The sequence below is a fragment of the Rhinolophus sinicus genome, linkage group LG17 (genome assembly GCF_036562045.2).
Source record: "Rhinolophus sinicus isolate RSC01 linkage group LG17, ASM3656204v1, whole genome shotgun sequence".
NCBI lineage: Eukaryota > Metazoa > Chordata > Mammalia > Chiroptera > Rhinolophidae > Rhinolophus > Rhinolophus sinicus.
This window is the reverse complement of record NC_133766.1, coordinates 14,044,676-14,059,302: the sequence shown is the minus strand read 5'-3', so window position 1 is coordinate 14,059,302 and position 14,627 is coordinate 14,044,676. Positions and strand designations below refer to the sequence as shown.

Sequence of the window (14,627 nt, the reverse complement as noted above, 5' to 3'; positions counted from 1 at the left end):
ACATAATTCAATCCCCGAATAAATTAATTTTCAGAAATTTTTAAGTACTGTTTAGGAAAAGTTTTAAAATATCCGTTCCTATGCAGTACTTTTCTCAATAACAGAAAAGCGTAAGTAAAAAAGTCACAGTTCCATTGCTCCCAATCATATTCAGATTTTTGTATATATTAACCCAATTTTTTCTCCTAACGTAGCTGTGGTGACTTCTATTTGTTTGCATAGCTGGACTTTGAGTCTTGTGGTAAACCCTGCTTGAGGGAATCCCTTTCCTGAGGAATTTCCTATATATAATTACACCATTATTTCCATAGTGAGAAATTTCATAAAGAAATAAGCATATCAACCCATTCACATTCTCGTATGCTCATTAGTGACTGATTGTAACAGCCATAGTTTCTGAGATCAGTATTTCTTCTCAAGACTTCTCCGATAACTGAACCTAATAGTCACTGAGGGAAATTCACCAGTTCTTTACACCACATTCTCCCCAATTTTTATATCTTTTCTTTTTTAATTAAATTTATTGGGGTGACATTGGTTAGTAAAATTATATAAGCTACAAGTGTATAATTTTATATATTGTATGTTCACGACCCAGTCAGTTCTCCTTCCATCGCCATATATTTGACCTTCTTTTCTTTCTTTCTTTCTTTCTCTCTCTCTCTCTCCCTCCCTCCCTCCCTCCCTCCCTCCCTCCCTCCCTCCCTCTCTCTTTCAAGGCAATTAACTGGTATTTCCAATAAACCATTCGAAGAAGATTATGTGTTTGGTATTTTTCCTATATCCTTGAAAATTTGGGAATATTCTTTTGATGGCTTTTCATAGGAAAGATAATTTAACTGGATCTTAAATTCTTGGACGCCGATATTTTCCTTCAAACCTACATGTGTCTTTTTCATTACTGTGCCAGTTAAGGTTTTCGATTGCAAACAATAGAAACCAGCGCTCGCTAACTTAAGCAGAAAAGGAATTCATTGGAAGCATGGTTTTTGATCTACAGAATCAAAAGGAGACTGCATATCAGGTAGAAACCAAAGGAGGCTGGGCAGCTGAAAACACTGCCAATATCAGGCTAAAAAAATAGTGTATTAGAATGATGGAAAAGGGTTACTGGGACACTTGTTTCTATTGCTACTGTACTCAAAATTCCAAGATACTGCCGAAACTGAAATCTTTTTAGTATCCATGGTCTCAGCAAGAGTCAAAATCCCACTGGGAGCATTTGATTGGCTGACTACATCATGTGACCTACAAAGGGTTGGGGAAAGGGAATTCTCTAATCTCACTTGTTTTCTTCTTCCCACTAAGATAATACAAAATTCCTCCCTAAATTAGGGGCAATATTCAGCCTCTAAGACCAAAATATGACAAATCCCCACTGCAATTATCTTCTAGCCTTAATGTATCTGAGCAGTCTGACACTAGTCTGATTTTAGCCTACTTTTAACAACATATTGGTTTAATTATGCTTACAGAGTTTTCGTCTTCATACCAGGAACTTGAAATTTCAGACAGGATATGTCTATATGAATTTCTCCCTTCATTGACCTTGATGATTTGCTCACCAAGGACATTTTTTGTTTTTCCTCCTGAGGACAATTATTTCCAATTACATCTTTCACTGTTTCTTTACTTTCCGTTGTCTTTGATATAGATCTATAAATGCTATATGCCTGTAAATCTTAGACTGAAGTTCCATTCTCTACATTATAACTTTGATAGAGCGGTTTATTTCATCAGACACCCATAGCATTTCAATAGTGCATTCAACCATAAAGTAATACATTCAGATGGCTACAATTAGCTAGAGTCTCTGATACTTTATTAAATAGAGTCATCAACCCTAGAATACATTTCTGTTAGATTTTCAAATTATCCTATTCTTTTTTTTTTTAACCAAATTGGTCTCTTAAACTCAAGGCAACTACATAGACCATAAAATAATGCCTCTAAACAGTTTTACAACACTGGAGATTATACAGACTAGACAGTAATCATGTCATGTTATGTGTTTTTATGTTTATGTTTTTTATATTAGTGTTATATAATGTTACCTCAAGACTTATTTAAATTGTTGGATAATAATGACTCTATTTTACCAAAAAGAAGAGAGTCAATGGTTTCCTTTAAAGATATACACTTCTAGATCATAAGGTTCATTCTGCAAGTTCAAATGCTGTTTTCAGAAAACAGCATGTCCATGAAACCTCCTGAGAGGTCTGTTGCAAATGCAGATTCCCAGGCCTATGGAATTAAAATCTCTGGACATAGAGTTAGAAATCCGCTTTTTAAAAAATAAGTTCCTTGGATAATTCTTTATCCATGAAAGTTTGAGAATCACTGCTCTAATTCACTAAACAGAATACTAACAGACTAAAATGTTAACCTGGGTAAATAAGGAAGGTTCTGATTTTATTTTATAATCCTATTCTAAGGGACTTAGAAAGGGTAAAGAACCAAGGTCAAATTTCCAAAGCCCATTAGCATTTATTCTATCTGAAACTACAGTTTGGTAAAAATAGTTTCAAAATTCTAGTAACTCAAGTTACTACTTGGATTGACTCAAATTATGTAGGCAGTTTACCATGTGGAAATGTAGCAAACCATTTACAAAAGCAATGTTTCCCTCGAGGTTTCACCAGATCAACTAACAAAAGACACACATTCAGATTGCAGAACATATCTCAACTACCAGAGAGAAAACTAGAATCAGATGTCAGCCATTTTATTAATTCTCAAGGTAGTTTCATTTTCCTGTCATTAATAACATTCTAAGAGCTAGCCTTGAAATGAATGGTCAGTCTCTTAGATAACCTTGTTAAAAAATCATCTGAGAGTGTCACTTCAGGCATGATATAAAGTTGTTTCTAATACCATAACCAAATACCCAGACCCAATTCTGATGTAATCAGTTTCCCACATCAAGGATTTGAAAAGAAATATTCTACTGAGACAGCAACCGAAACTTTCAGCTTAAAAGTGAAAAACTGCCAACACTAATTTGCTCGTTACATTAAGATTCCCAGCTGGTCTATAGACATTTAGAAGCCAAATATGATTCTACTGAAAGAGATACATTGAAAGAGTTTCTGATCTTAATTTGATGTTCCTGAATAATATACATATTCGGTAGCCATTAAACCACTGTTAATACACTTGTTTTCAGCGATATGAACATTTAGTGTATGTAGACATAATTCAAGTTTGGCTTAACATTAGTTTGTTTTCAATAAGCACTCAGAGTGTGTGTGTGTGTGTGTGTGTGTGTGTGTGTGTGTGTGTGTGTGTGTGTGTAAGATAAATAAGGCAAAAAGAACTCTGCTAAAGTTTCAATAAAATTTCACCAAGATGAGAAACATCTTAAACCGCAATTAAAACAATACAAGTAAATTAGTTAGATATGACAATAATATAATACTCAAATTGGGAAAGAATTTTTGAACAAATTTTTAAAACAATTAGATTTTCTAAGAAAGCCACATGATCGATTGCAGAACTTAAAACTATTAAATCATGAAATTTCTATTTATAGTCTCTTAAAACAAAAGTCTTCAACTACTAGGATTAGTTGTGTTAGCTTTAAAGTCACGTATTTATTAATGATGTTTTTGTTTCCAGTTTTGTCAGCTTTAGACTACTCAAGGTCCACACACATTCTATCATTCAACCTTTAATTATGTGGGTAGATAACTGTCGCTCTCAGATAGCCAATGTAAGAGAACAGAGATTAAGGAGGGAAGGACAAAGACACCGTCACTCAGAAGTTACTGTAAGCACAGTACCTTGCACCGTGAGGAAAACCGAAGCAGCTGATGAGCCACCTTCATTGGAAACCAGACAATGATACTCTCCAGCATCAGTGAATTTCACAGTCCTGAGCTCCAAGGAGAGGTTAGCCAAGATCTGCATTCTTGCTGGGTCAGCCAGTCTGACATCCCTGTCATTCCTCTGCCAGGTTACATTGTAATCCACTGCACTGATGACGAGACATGTCAAAACCGCTCTTTCTCCAGGAGTGACTGTAACATTATTAGGCACTTGGATGATTGGAGGGGGCTCTGTGTGAAATGAAAAGATTCAAATCAAGAGACCCCAAAACAACATTTGCTCACGTATAAATGTGGTTTAAAATTTAATGAGTATGCGCTGAATAGCTAGTAGAAAAGATGCAGCATAAAAGAAGTAACGTATTAACACACATCTATACCACAAGTAAGTTATCATCTAGTTGAAAGATGCTTTAAAAGTAGTGTATATTTACATACCAAAGTATATTCATGTCTAAATCTATACATTATAGATGGGAGAATCAAAGAAGCATGGCAAAAGGATATGACTAGACTGATTTAGGATTGTAGAATAAATCACATCTCAATCTGAACTTTGAAGAAAGGAGAACTTATGATTTTTTTAAAATTTAAAAATATTTAGTGTTTTTTTTAAAAATAGCACAGAAAGTATGGTAGATTCAACAAAGATTTGACATATCAGCTTCATCGGGGGAGGTGGGGGCCACAATCTCATTAAGACGCACAATATACAACAGTAGAGTAAGAAGAATGTTCCCCCAGAAGGGATAGGGGACATTTTGATTTAAGGTCAAGTTAACAGTAGGGATGGACCTTTCATAAAATTGTACACATAGAACCATGTACACAAAAGGCATTGACTAATACATGCTCCTTTCAGATGTGGTCAAGAGCCACTTGCTAATTAAATATGGAACCAAGATTTCCAGAGAGGACCACTTACTGCTCTAGTTAAGTTAGAGAATAAATCTAAATACCCCTCTAAAGTTCACTCTGCCCAAAAGCTTTAAAATGATCTGCTGTAGCAAGCCATTAGCGAGTAATACAGCAATAAAAGCTGTGGTAAGCTAGGCCAGCAGGAAACCCGTATGTCTGTTTTAGTTTAACTATGAAATAATATCACATATTCAAATTATCCTTCTTTATTTAAAATGCTGTATAAATGCAGATGAATATCATAAGCCTCGACTAAAACCTGGAAACAATATGCCAAAACCATAGCGGTTATCTCTGAGTGAAAGAAATGTGTATATATTCCAGATTTTCCTTTATTTATCTTTCCCCAAAACTTTTAGATGAGTACATGCTATTTTAAATTATAAAAAAAGAAAGATTTTTTTTTATCATTCTGTCATATTTTTTAAATCTTTTATGAAAATTGCTGGTAAATCAAGTGGAAAGAGTACATGGCAATATTAGGAAGCTCTGACTGGAGTCTGCCTGGGTTTGACAGACAAAATACAGGATGCTTTGTTAAATCTGCACTTCAGATAAACGTCAAATAATATTTTAGTATAACTACGTCTTGTGAAATATAGGGGACATACTTATATGAAATTCAAATTTAACTGGGCATCCTGTGTTTTTATTTGCTATATCTGGCAATCACAGGCTGCCTAAGTTGTTGTGTGGCCTTAGAGGAGCGAATTTACTCAATGTTTGTTTCCCTCTCTGGAAAATGAGATGATTGAATTCAGTAACCTTACAGACCACCTCTAGTGTTAAGGTTCTATGATTCTAACAAGATGGTATAGGCCAACAAAGACCTGGAAGTGATTATTTGTGTGCATGTGTTCACCCTCTATCAAAATTCATCTGAAGATCACAAGACGCTTTGTGTAATTTTCTTTTTTGTTCTTTTTAAACAAACTTCTTTAATGAGACTAGGGATTTTATAAGATTTTTGGAGAATGTAAGATCCACGTGATGGGCATGTAGGAGATGTTGGGTGCATAGTTAGATCCCCCTTAAGAACTAAGACACTCATTTCTCCAGTTGCTTTGCTTGTTGGCTACTGACAGCTTATAGCCAAAGGAGCTAACATACTCAGGGTTAGGTCCTGAGTGGCGCCCACTTCTAGTGACCACGTAATAAGGGAACCAGAGTCTCTTGCTTCAACTCAGGGTTATCCCAGCTCCCTGGGGGGGGGAGGGGGGTGTCAGCTGAGGCTCCTGTTGTGACTGTATCACAATCTATCGTCTGCTACCTCCCTCACACCCTTACAGGTACTTCTCCCTAGAAAACTCTCCCATAACCCTATTGCATGCAAAATCTGCCTCAGAGTCTACTTCCCCTTCAAATATAAATTCAAATATGTAAAATGTCAACTTTCTAAGACCATACAGGGATAGACGAGATTTGAAATACGACATACAATATCCCCATTGCATACATATCTGGAGAAAATAAATGTGCACACTGAAATATTTATGAATGCATAAATAAATTTGGTGATGATGGGGGAGATGATGAAGGAGAATTCCAGCAGTTTACAAAAGAAGTCAAGATAACAAATGACTAGAAATAGCCTGGTCCTGGGAGTAAGAAGGGCAATCATTCCTTAGTGAAAAAAAAAAAAAAATGACTGAGGTAGGATTAGTGGACCAGAGACAGAACTTCAACCCTGAGAGAAAAGAATGACAAGCCTAGGCCTTGTCACATTAGGTGAAGGTCACTAGACTGACAGTCAGGAAGCCAGGAAACTACTTCTCACTACCTACCCATTATAAATGGGTCACTTGCCTGTTCTGGGCTTCAGGCTCATGATGAGATGGTGTCATATTATTTCCAAATCTTATCTTGTTCTAAAATAACGTCCTGTAATTTTAAGATCGCCTGTCATTGACATGCTCTTGACAAGTTTTCTCTATTCAGTATTTTACTTAAACCGAGAATTTTAGTACTCTGTGTGTGTGTGTGTGTGTGTGTGTGTGTGTGTGTGTGTGTGTGTATTGGGGAAAGGGGATTGTGTTAATAAAGAAATTCAGTAGAGAAAATTAATATACTTTTGTAATCATACTAAACTATATAAACTACCAAATATCATTTAAAAAGAAGTTTCCCATTTTCCACAGTTTTATTCATTAGTTTCTATGTGTATACTTGCATATGCGATTAAAGAGATGTAGGATGTTTTTATACATATTTTGAATTTGAAACGATCAATAACCAAGGTTTCCAATGAACCAAAAATGCTTCAACACGTCACATAGAAGAAAATGCTGACAAAAAAATTAAGGTAACATAATTGGCAGAACTTTTAGCTTTTCTTCAAACTGCTCTTGGGTGATCTTTGACTATAAAATAATGTCCACAATTATACAAATATGTCTTGTTTCCTAACCCTCCTGTCTGAAATATAAGAGCTAACCATCCTGGGAATTTGCCCTTGATTCCCGTGTGTGGTAAGTAGTTAAAGAGGGGTGGCTGAACTGGGACCTCAGCCTAGCCAAAGATTGAGTAGGGGGGCTGGGGTGTGAGGCTCGAAAGTTAAGCCAAAGGTAGCCCAGAAAGAAATGTCCCCTCTTTCAATCCAAAGGGGCGGTTAGTTGCTTGCTTGATCCTTCTGCTGTTACCATCAGTGTCGTTACTACAAATACTTCTGCCTCCTTCTTTCATAATTGACTAAGTGGGACAAGATTCCGGAGAATTGGAGTAGGCACAGTACAATTTTCTAGTGATACCACTGGTTGACTGACACAGGTTTGTCCTGGAGGGGCATGTGCAGAACACACAGAGAAGTTGCTGACACCAGCCAGCCAGATTCTTAACGGTCAGTTCACAAGTTCTTCCTGGCGCTTCCCAGTTATTTATATATGATGTCTGAATCAACTCACTCAAACCTCTGTTCCTGTTGTCCTTTCCTTAATTAATATTGCTGGGAAACCAACTCAAATACTCAAATGTTTGTTTTCTCAGAAGCTGAGGAATGTTGACACAATTCCAATGCTTTTCATAATTACTGGAGATGAAAAAAAATAAATATTTTAGGATGCATGTCAACTCGCTAAATTGTTCCAGAGGAAAAACTTTATTTTTTTAAGAATAAGAGACTACAAATAATTTACTGCAAGAAGAACAAGCTTGCATGCCTCCGTTTTAAAGTTCAGCTTGAACGTATTGATAATGAACAAAAATCCTAGGCTTCTAAACAGTCCTCAATTATCAAGCTTCTTTTGTCTTCAGTTGTCTCAAGAAAATGAGCTAAAGGCATGTGTAGACATTGTTAGAAACTCAGCCGCCACATTTAGGTCAGAATAAGACGACTACTAAAGACACAGCAACACAAGTCTATGAGGCAGGTAGAAAATAATTCAGTCAAAACAGTTTCCAGTAAATTCTAAATATATGCTGAGTAAGTGACTTAAACTCTGACCATTGATTACATATGGTATTTTTTGCTTGTTTCCTGAGAATTCTTGGAGATTCGTGGAAAAACGATTTTTTTCACTAGAAGATGTTCTACCTTATAAAAGAAGACGAGTCCTGCCTCCCATTTATTCAAAGGAAACATATTATCTACATATAAAATAATGAGCATGTCTTCTGTCCTTCTTAATACCAATATTGTGGCCACTGAGGTCCTGTGTTTCTTAAACATGGTCACTTTCATTATTGTCTTCAGTTGAGATGTCAGAATTCATTCAGAAAAGCTCTCTGCTCATTATGAATACGGGAGAGGGAAAAGGAGAGTTTAACCTTGCTCTTATCAGGATGGATCCCCTCCTGTTCTTCATTTTACTTTCTCAAAGGAAAATGCGATATGGTCATTTCAAAAAGTGTTAAGACCCAATAATAACAACAACAATAATAATCACCATCATAACAACAACAAGAGCAATCTAATAACAATAGCTAATGTCTATTAAGTGTTTCTATGTGCCAAGCTCTCTTCTGCGTGCTTCCCATATACAATCTCATTGAATCCTCACAGGTTCTCCAGGAGATACGTTACGACTACTATCTGCATTTTATAGTCAGGGAATCTGAGGCACTGAGTCCCTAAGTTTCTGGCCCAAGGTGACACAGCTCATATGTGGCCAGGTCAGGATAAGTAAATTTTCCATTTCCGTAGCTGCATTAATACTCTGGTAACTGCAAAGCAATGAGTGATAATTACCTGACACATCAAAAAATGTCTGCGCACGTCCAGTGCCTGCACTGCTGATAGCAACACATTCATAGAAGCCTTCGTCAGACAGACTGACCTTTTCAATATCCCAGTTCACATGAGCAGATTCTCTGGGGTAAGAAAATAGGAACACATTTAGTCACTACATAAACAAGACCTTGACCCTGTTGAAAGCAGTGATTCTGCTATTTGTTTTGAAGCAGTCATCAAAAAGAACAATGTAAAATTAAAAAAAATAGATTAAGCTGCAGAGTTCTTTATAGCTTAAAATTGCACAAACTTTATATGTTAATAAGAAAGTTAAGCTTCTCTGCTCTGAGCAAAGAGATAGCAAAGACAATAAGTTATAAAGATTATAAATTTCATTAGGGAAGTATTTTCTGGCTATGTCAAAATATAAAATAAAGAGCTGTTAGAGAAACACTCCTTAAATCCTCTTTCCTTCCTCGGTCACTTCCAGTTTTGGGTCGTGTTCAGGGAGGTTCTTAGATGAAGCAATTCAACCAGTTTCAAGGTAGAAAATGGGTTTTTTTAGTCCAAAAAATAAATTGTCTTTAACTTTTCTTATAGAAGAGCTTCACATAAGTCTACATGCCATATCTGGTACAATCTACGCATACAATGAGAAATTTTTAAAAATTATGTTTTACAGTCAAACTTGTCATTTAGGTTAAAAAAAATCCCTTTACTATATTGTATATTCATCCATTTAATAAAAATATACTTTATTCTCTAATAGTGTTCAAATTATTTCTCGTTTTGTGGAAATATCTTAGTAATAGATACTGAATCCTTATTTAAAAGATTCCAATAATCTATACAACAGGCATTATATTGTTTTAAAATATGATTGAAATCTCATAAATACTTCCATAATTTTTTCTTACAATCACCTACAGCTACTTATAACCTTTTAAACATTCAAGATATAGATGAGCTGAAAAGCCCATTACAGAGTCAAGACATCTTCTACCGAAGTCAGAAAGTTGTATCAGATACAATATCTTGCAGTAATAATTCCAGGTCCCTTGACATCCAAACAAAACACACCCATCATCAAACAAACCGCAAAGGACTAACTGAGCGCTTAGTGTGTATTTAGCACTAACCTAAGGTTTGTAAGAGAAAGTTAAAGCACAGTTCCTGCCACCAGAAAAGTCAGAAACTAAACAAGATCACTGTTCTATGTATTTTAGTAACTGAGAAGAATCCCTCCAGTTGATGCTGTTTCCTTTCAATTGCGTATGCCCTAGGTGCCAGTGGTCTCTGCGGACACATGCAGAAGAAAATGGAACATGACTCGACTCTGTTCTGTACTGATCACCTAAGCTGTACCTTGAATGCTTAACAGCAGTACGCTAAGCCCAAGTTTATAGACGTCATTTTATAGAAGGACTGGTGAGTCCTAGGAAGGTAGGATTCCGAAATACATACCATGTTTCCCTGAAAATAAGACCTGGACGGACAATCAGCTCTAATGTATCTTTTGGAGCAAAAATTAATATGACCTGGTATTATATTATATTATATTATATTGTATTATATTATATTATATTATATTATATTATATTATATTATATTATATTATATTATATTATAATATACCCGGTCTTATAGTAAAATAAGACCGGGTCTTATATTAATTTTTGCTCCAAAAGACACATTAGAGCTGACTGTCTGGCTAGGTCTTATTTTTGGGGAAACACAGTATGTCTTTTGCATCCTCTGCAGTGCCTACTTCAGAAACGAACATATATTAGGATTCGTCAAGACAACACGTGGACATTTAGATTAGAAAGCGACAATTCTTCTAGTCCCAAGTCCCTCGTTTTAAAAAAGAGAAAGTTGAGATCCAGGAAGAAAGATGAGTAATTTGTTCAAAGGCACATAACCCGTGTACAGATTGCTTGAAGATATTCTTCACAGTTATCCTAGTTCCTCTCTTATTTATGAAATGTTGCGTGAAAAGAATTCTCTTTCATGTAGCTTTCTCAGTTGCATTATGATAATATGGCTGCAAAACGCTTTGAAGAGATGGCCTTTGGAATAGGGGAAAGAGTACTCCAATAAAAATGTATTCTGCTGCTAATGCAAATGAATTTTCTTACATCCCCCTAGTGACCAGAGTGATTCACATAACAGAGGTTCAGTCATATGTCTCAAGTTCTTGGGAAATCCAGGGCAGAGATGTGCGAGTGAATCAAGATTAGAGAATCCATCATCATCCTTGCTTAATTCTGCCCTTAGCCTCTCACATCCCAAAGCTTTAGTATGTGTCAGTAAGGCATGTTACATCTCCGGTCACAGAGCAGAAAAAAATGAGAGAAAGAATTCTTGTGGCTTACCTCCCAGAAACTGCATGGAATTAATGAGTTAATGTTTATAAAGAGTCTCATGACTGTGAGAAATGCTACTATTTAAACACAAAGCAGAACTGTTTGATTTCATCAGTCAGTTATGTAGCTTCATCATTTGATATCCTGGTCAGTTATGTTTAATTTATGGTTCTTAAATATGCAGCTAAGTAAATTGTCAAGATACACAATGTGAGAGAAAAAGTAGCAGGAAATAATACAGTTCAATCTTTAAATAATGGAAAAATTTCTAAAGTAATAATGAACATTTCAGCCATAGTTTTGATGTTAGATGATTCCCCATAAAGAGACTGTATAAACTAAGACTGTCAAATATTTAATATCTTATGGAAGTTATTTATGTTAATATTGAATTAACAGCATAAAAGTTTTATAAATAATTCCTAGAGCTTTTCCCAAAATGTAGTTTGTTTCACAGTAAGTTTTAAAAAACAAACAAACAAACAAACAAACAAACAAACAAACAAAAAAACATTTTCCAGAAATCATACTCTAGTTGTCAGGGTCTACTTAATTTTTAGGATTCGATTATTTAGATTTGTCTTAAAAAGTTCCCCATCTTCACAAGGTGCCATCTAGCACACTCCTGTTATATGCAGCAGTCACACTGGCCTCTGCTCACCTGTCGTCCCCCCGCCCCAGCACACACCACTTTCCGCTGACCTCCTACTTTTCTTCTCCTGGCTCGCTGGGCGCCAGCCACACTGGCTTCCTGATTATCTTTCCTCCCTACATTCCCTGCTCACTCCAGCCTTCGTGCATTTGCTGTTGCTGGTGTATGCACACTCTTCCCTGGATATCCGCATGACCATCTCTCTCATCATGTTCAGGTCTTTGCACAAATGCCTTTATCCTGAATTTTAAAATTGCAACAAGCACAGAACCACGTGCACCCCACCTGCCCACGCAACTCATCCCAATTAACCTGCTTGACATTTTGCTATAACACAGATCGACTTCGCTTATCATAACACTTTAAATCAGATCCCAAGAGGCGTGTATCTGGAAGTCAATAAAGCTTAAGTTTCAGTGCCTCTTATTGGCAGAGACTCTTCCAAGGTTCGGTACCCAACTTTGTATTCATAATTTTGTATTCTTTGTCTTAACAAGGGACCCTCAGCGTGTATAAAATTCAGACTCTGTAAAACCTAAATCAACTCGTGAATGCATTCTAACACTTATTATATTAACGTATTACATTTATCATCTGTTTTCTGTACAACATAAAGTCCAGAAGGGCACAGACATGGGTCTGTTTTGTTCACGGCTATATTCCAAGGTTTTGGAGCCAATCCATGAGAATTTCCAATGACAAAGTACACTGCAATAAGCATCTTTTACAAAGAAGTATCATTTGTACTGAGGTGTTTCGTGCTACAGATTATTACCGATAGGAACATTTACACACTTTAAATACTGGTCTACTCCGAGTGTAATTCCATTTCTGACAAAGCTCAAAGTTAAGGGCAAAAGACTCTCAACAGAGCAGGGAATTCGGCCCGGCTGCAGGTAGTATCCTGGGGTCTTCCTAGGCATTGTGACTTTGGGAGCACCTAGGGAAAAAAGCACATGGGCAAGAAGGTCACAATGACATTCAGTACTTCCTGTTAAAAAATTCAGAAGCTTCAGACTTCAATTAATCCAGAAATCCTCTGTGTTTCAGTTCATCTAAATCACTAAAAATCACTTTCATGATATTTCTTTGTTCACGGCTTATTCATTTCATGATCTCCAGCAACCTCTTACTAAGGTATTCATTGACTAAAACCCCACTGATTTATAGATGTCACATTATTTTTTATACTGCCAAGATAGAAAAAAAAAAGCTACCAAATCAGTTACAATACATCACCCATTGTAGGACACATTTTGATTTCAAAAATGTAAATGTATGAAAAGAACACACATCTTAGAATTGAATTCATGGGGTGACTGCTTTCCTAAAAAGAATGGAAAAATTGAGTTTTAAGAATCCAGTAGATTTTAAAGTATTCAATTTAGGGGTTCAGACAACTAACTTTGTATACTGTATATGAGGAAACATTCAGGTTGGTTGTATTCTCACCATTCTACAACTATTAAACAGTAGCTAGAGAGTGGTTCCTAAATTCCCAAACCACAGCCTTGTGCATAAATGATAAATTGTTTTTCCTCCATCCAATAGTACAATATTAGAAACAATCCTTCTATAGCTTTGTCTACAGTTCTAGATCCAATTCTAAAGTTTTGAGCAATGTTCAGTAATCAGTGTTAAGAAATAGCGCAAGTACAGACACATTGAAATGCTACCTGATGGTCCCAAATAATCTCTAATCTGTGCTTTCATCTCTATAAAATAGCAAACATAAGTAACTAGTTTACTAATTAACTAACTAACCAACTTAGCAGATAAAGGCAGAATCACCACCAGTTGTTCACAATAAATTACTGTTCCGATGGTAGATGGTTTCTAACAATTGTGCAGAAACATTTAGTCCATTTGGCCAATTTAAATAGCTTGATCCAACAGTAAACTTTTTTAGATGCCAAGCTTTTTAGGGCGAGTAAGAGCGCTGAAATTTGCCAGTTCTTGTTCTTACATTGACTGAAGTAATTAAAAATTTCAGATGTACAACCAGTGAGACTTACATTAAACTTTGGATGTGTCATTTCATGCTAAGTGTAAATGCTCATCAATTCGGTGACCCAGTAACAATGTGGGGACATTATTTCTGACTTTAGAATCCATTCTTTACCTACAGGACAACATCACCCTATTAAGCTATCAATATTCCAGTGCCAAATAAAATGATGACTTACCTGGGACAATACTAGAGAAGGAAACACTTGATACTCTTTGGAAGAGATAATCGTCTTTATCGTAACCTGCTACTTTGAGGAAGAAAGCTTCATTTGGTGGTATAAAGTCAGAAATATTCCATATACCATAAGGTTTTCGATCTGGGTAATATTTAACAGGAATAGTCTTAAGAGAACTGCCTGAGATACTCAGAAGTTCAAGACGATCTACTCTAGCTGGGGTGGAAATTCCAGAAGTATTCAGAAGCACATAGGTAGGTATTCCTACAAGAGAAAGACTTTGTTATTATTTACAAGTAACAACTGAGGTTTGCTATCAAATACGTTTTTACATTCAAACAACAGATAATAAGTACCACAAGTATGAGTACTTACAGGCTGCCCTACAAATTGTGGCCCAGTTGTGGAATCTTTTCTACATAAAAAAACAATTTATTCATGACCAGAGAAACTTAGGAAATCCTAAGAGACTACTTTTATAGTATTTTAACCATGTTTATGTAGAAAAACTAG

The 14,627-nt window shown here is 35.9% G+C and overlaps 1 protein-coding gene across 7 annotated transcripts in view; it reads right to left on the bottom strand.

The window, feature by feature from the left end:
• The window catches only part of HMCN1 (hemicentin 1), a 667,703-nt gene that overhangs the window by 219,190 nt on the left and 433,886 nt on the right, over positions 1-14,627 (bottom strand). For all 7 annotated transcript variants that reach the window (XM_074322404.1, XM_074322402.1, XM_074322401.1 and 4 more), the window contains 4 exons: positions 14,115-14,378; positions 12,724-12,868; positions 8,929-9,050; positions 3,783-4,058 (listed from right to left, as the gene is read on the bottom strand). In XM_074322404.1, the coding sequence (XP_074178505.1) occupies positions 3,783-4,058; positions 8,929-9,050; positions 12,724-12,868; positions 14,115-14,378 (807 nt within the window). The remainder of the gene's footprint in view (positions 1-3,782; positions 4,059-8,928; positions 9,051-12,723; positions 12,869-14,114; positions 14,379-14,627) is intronic.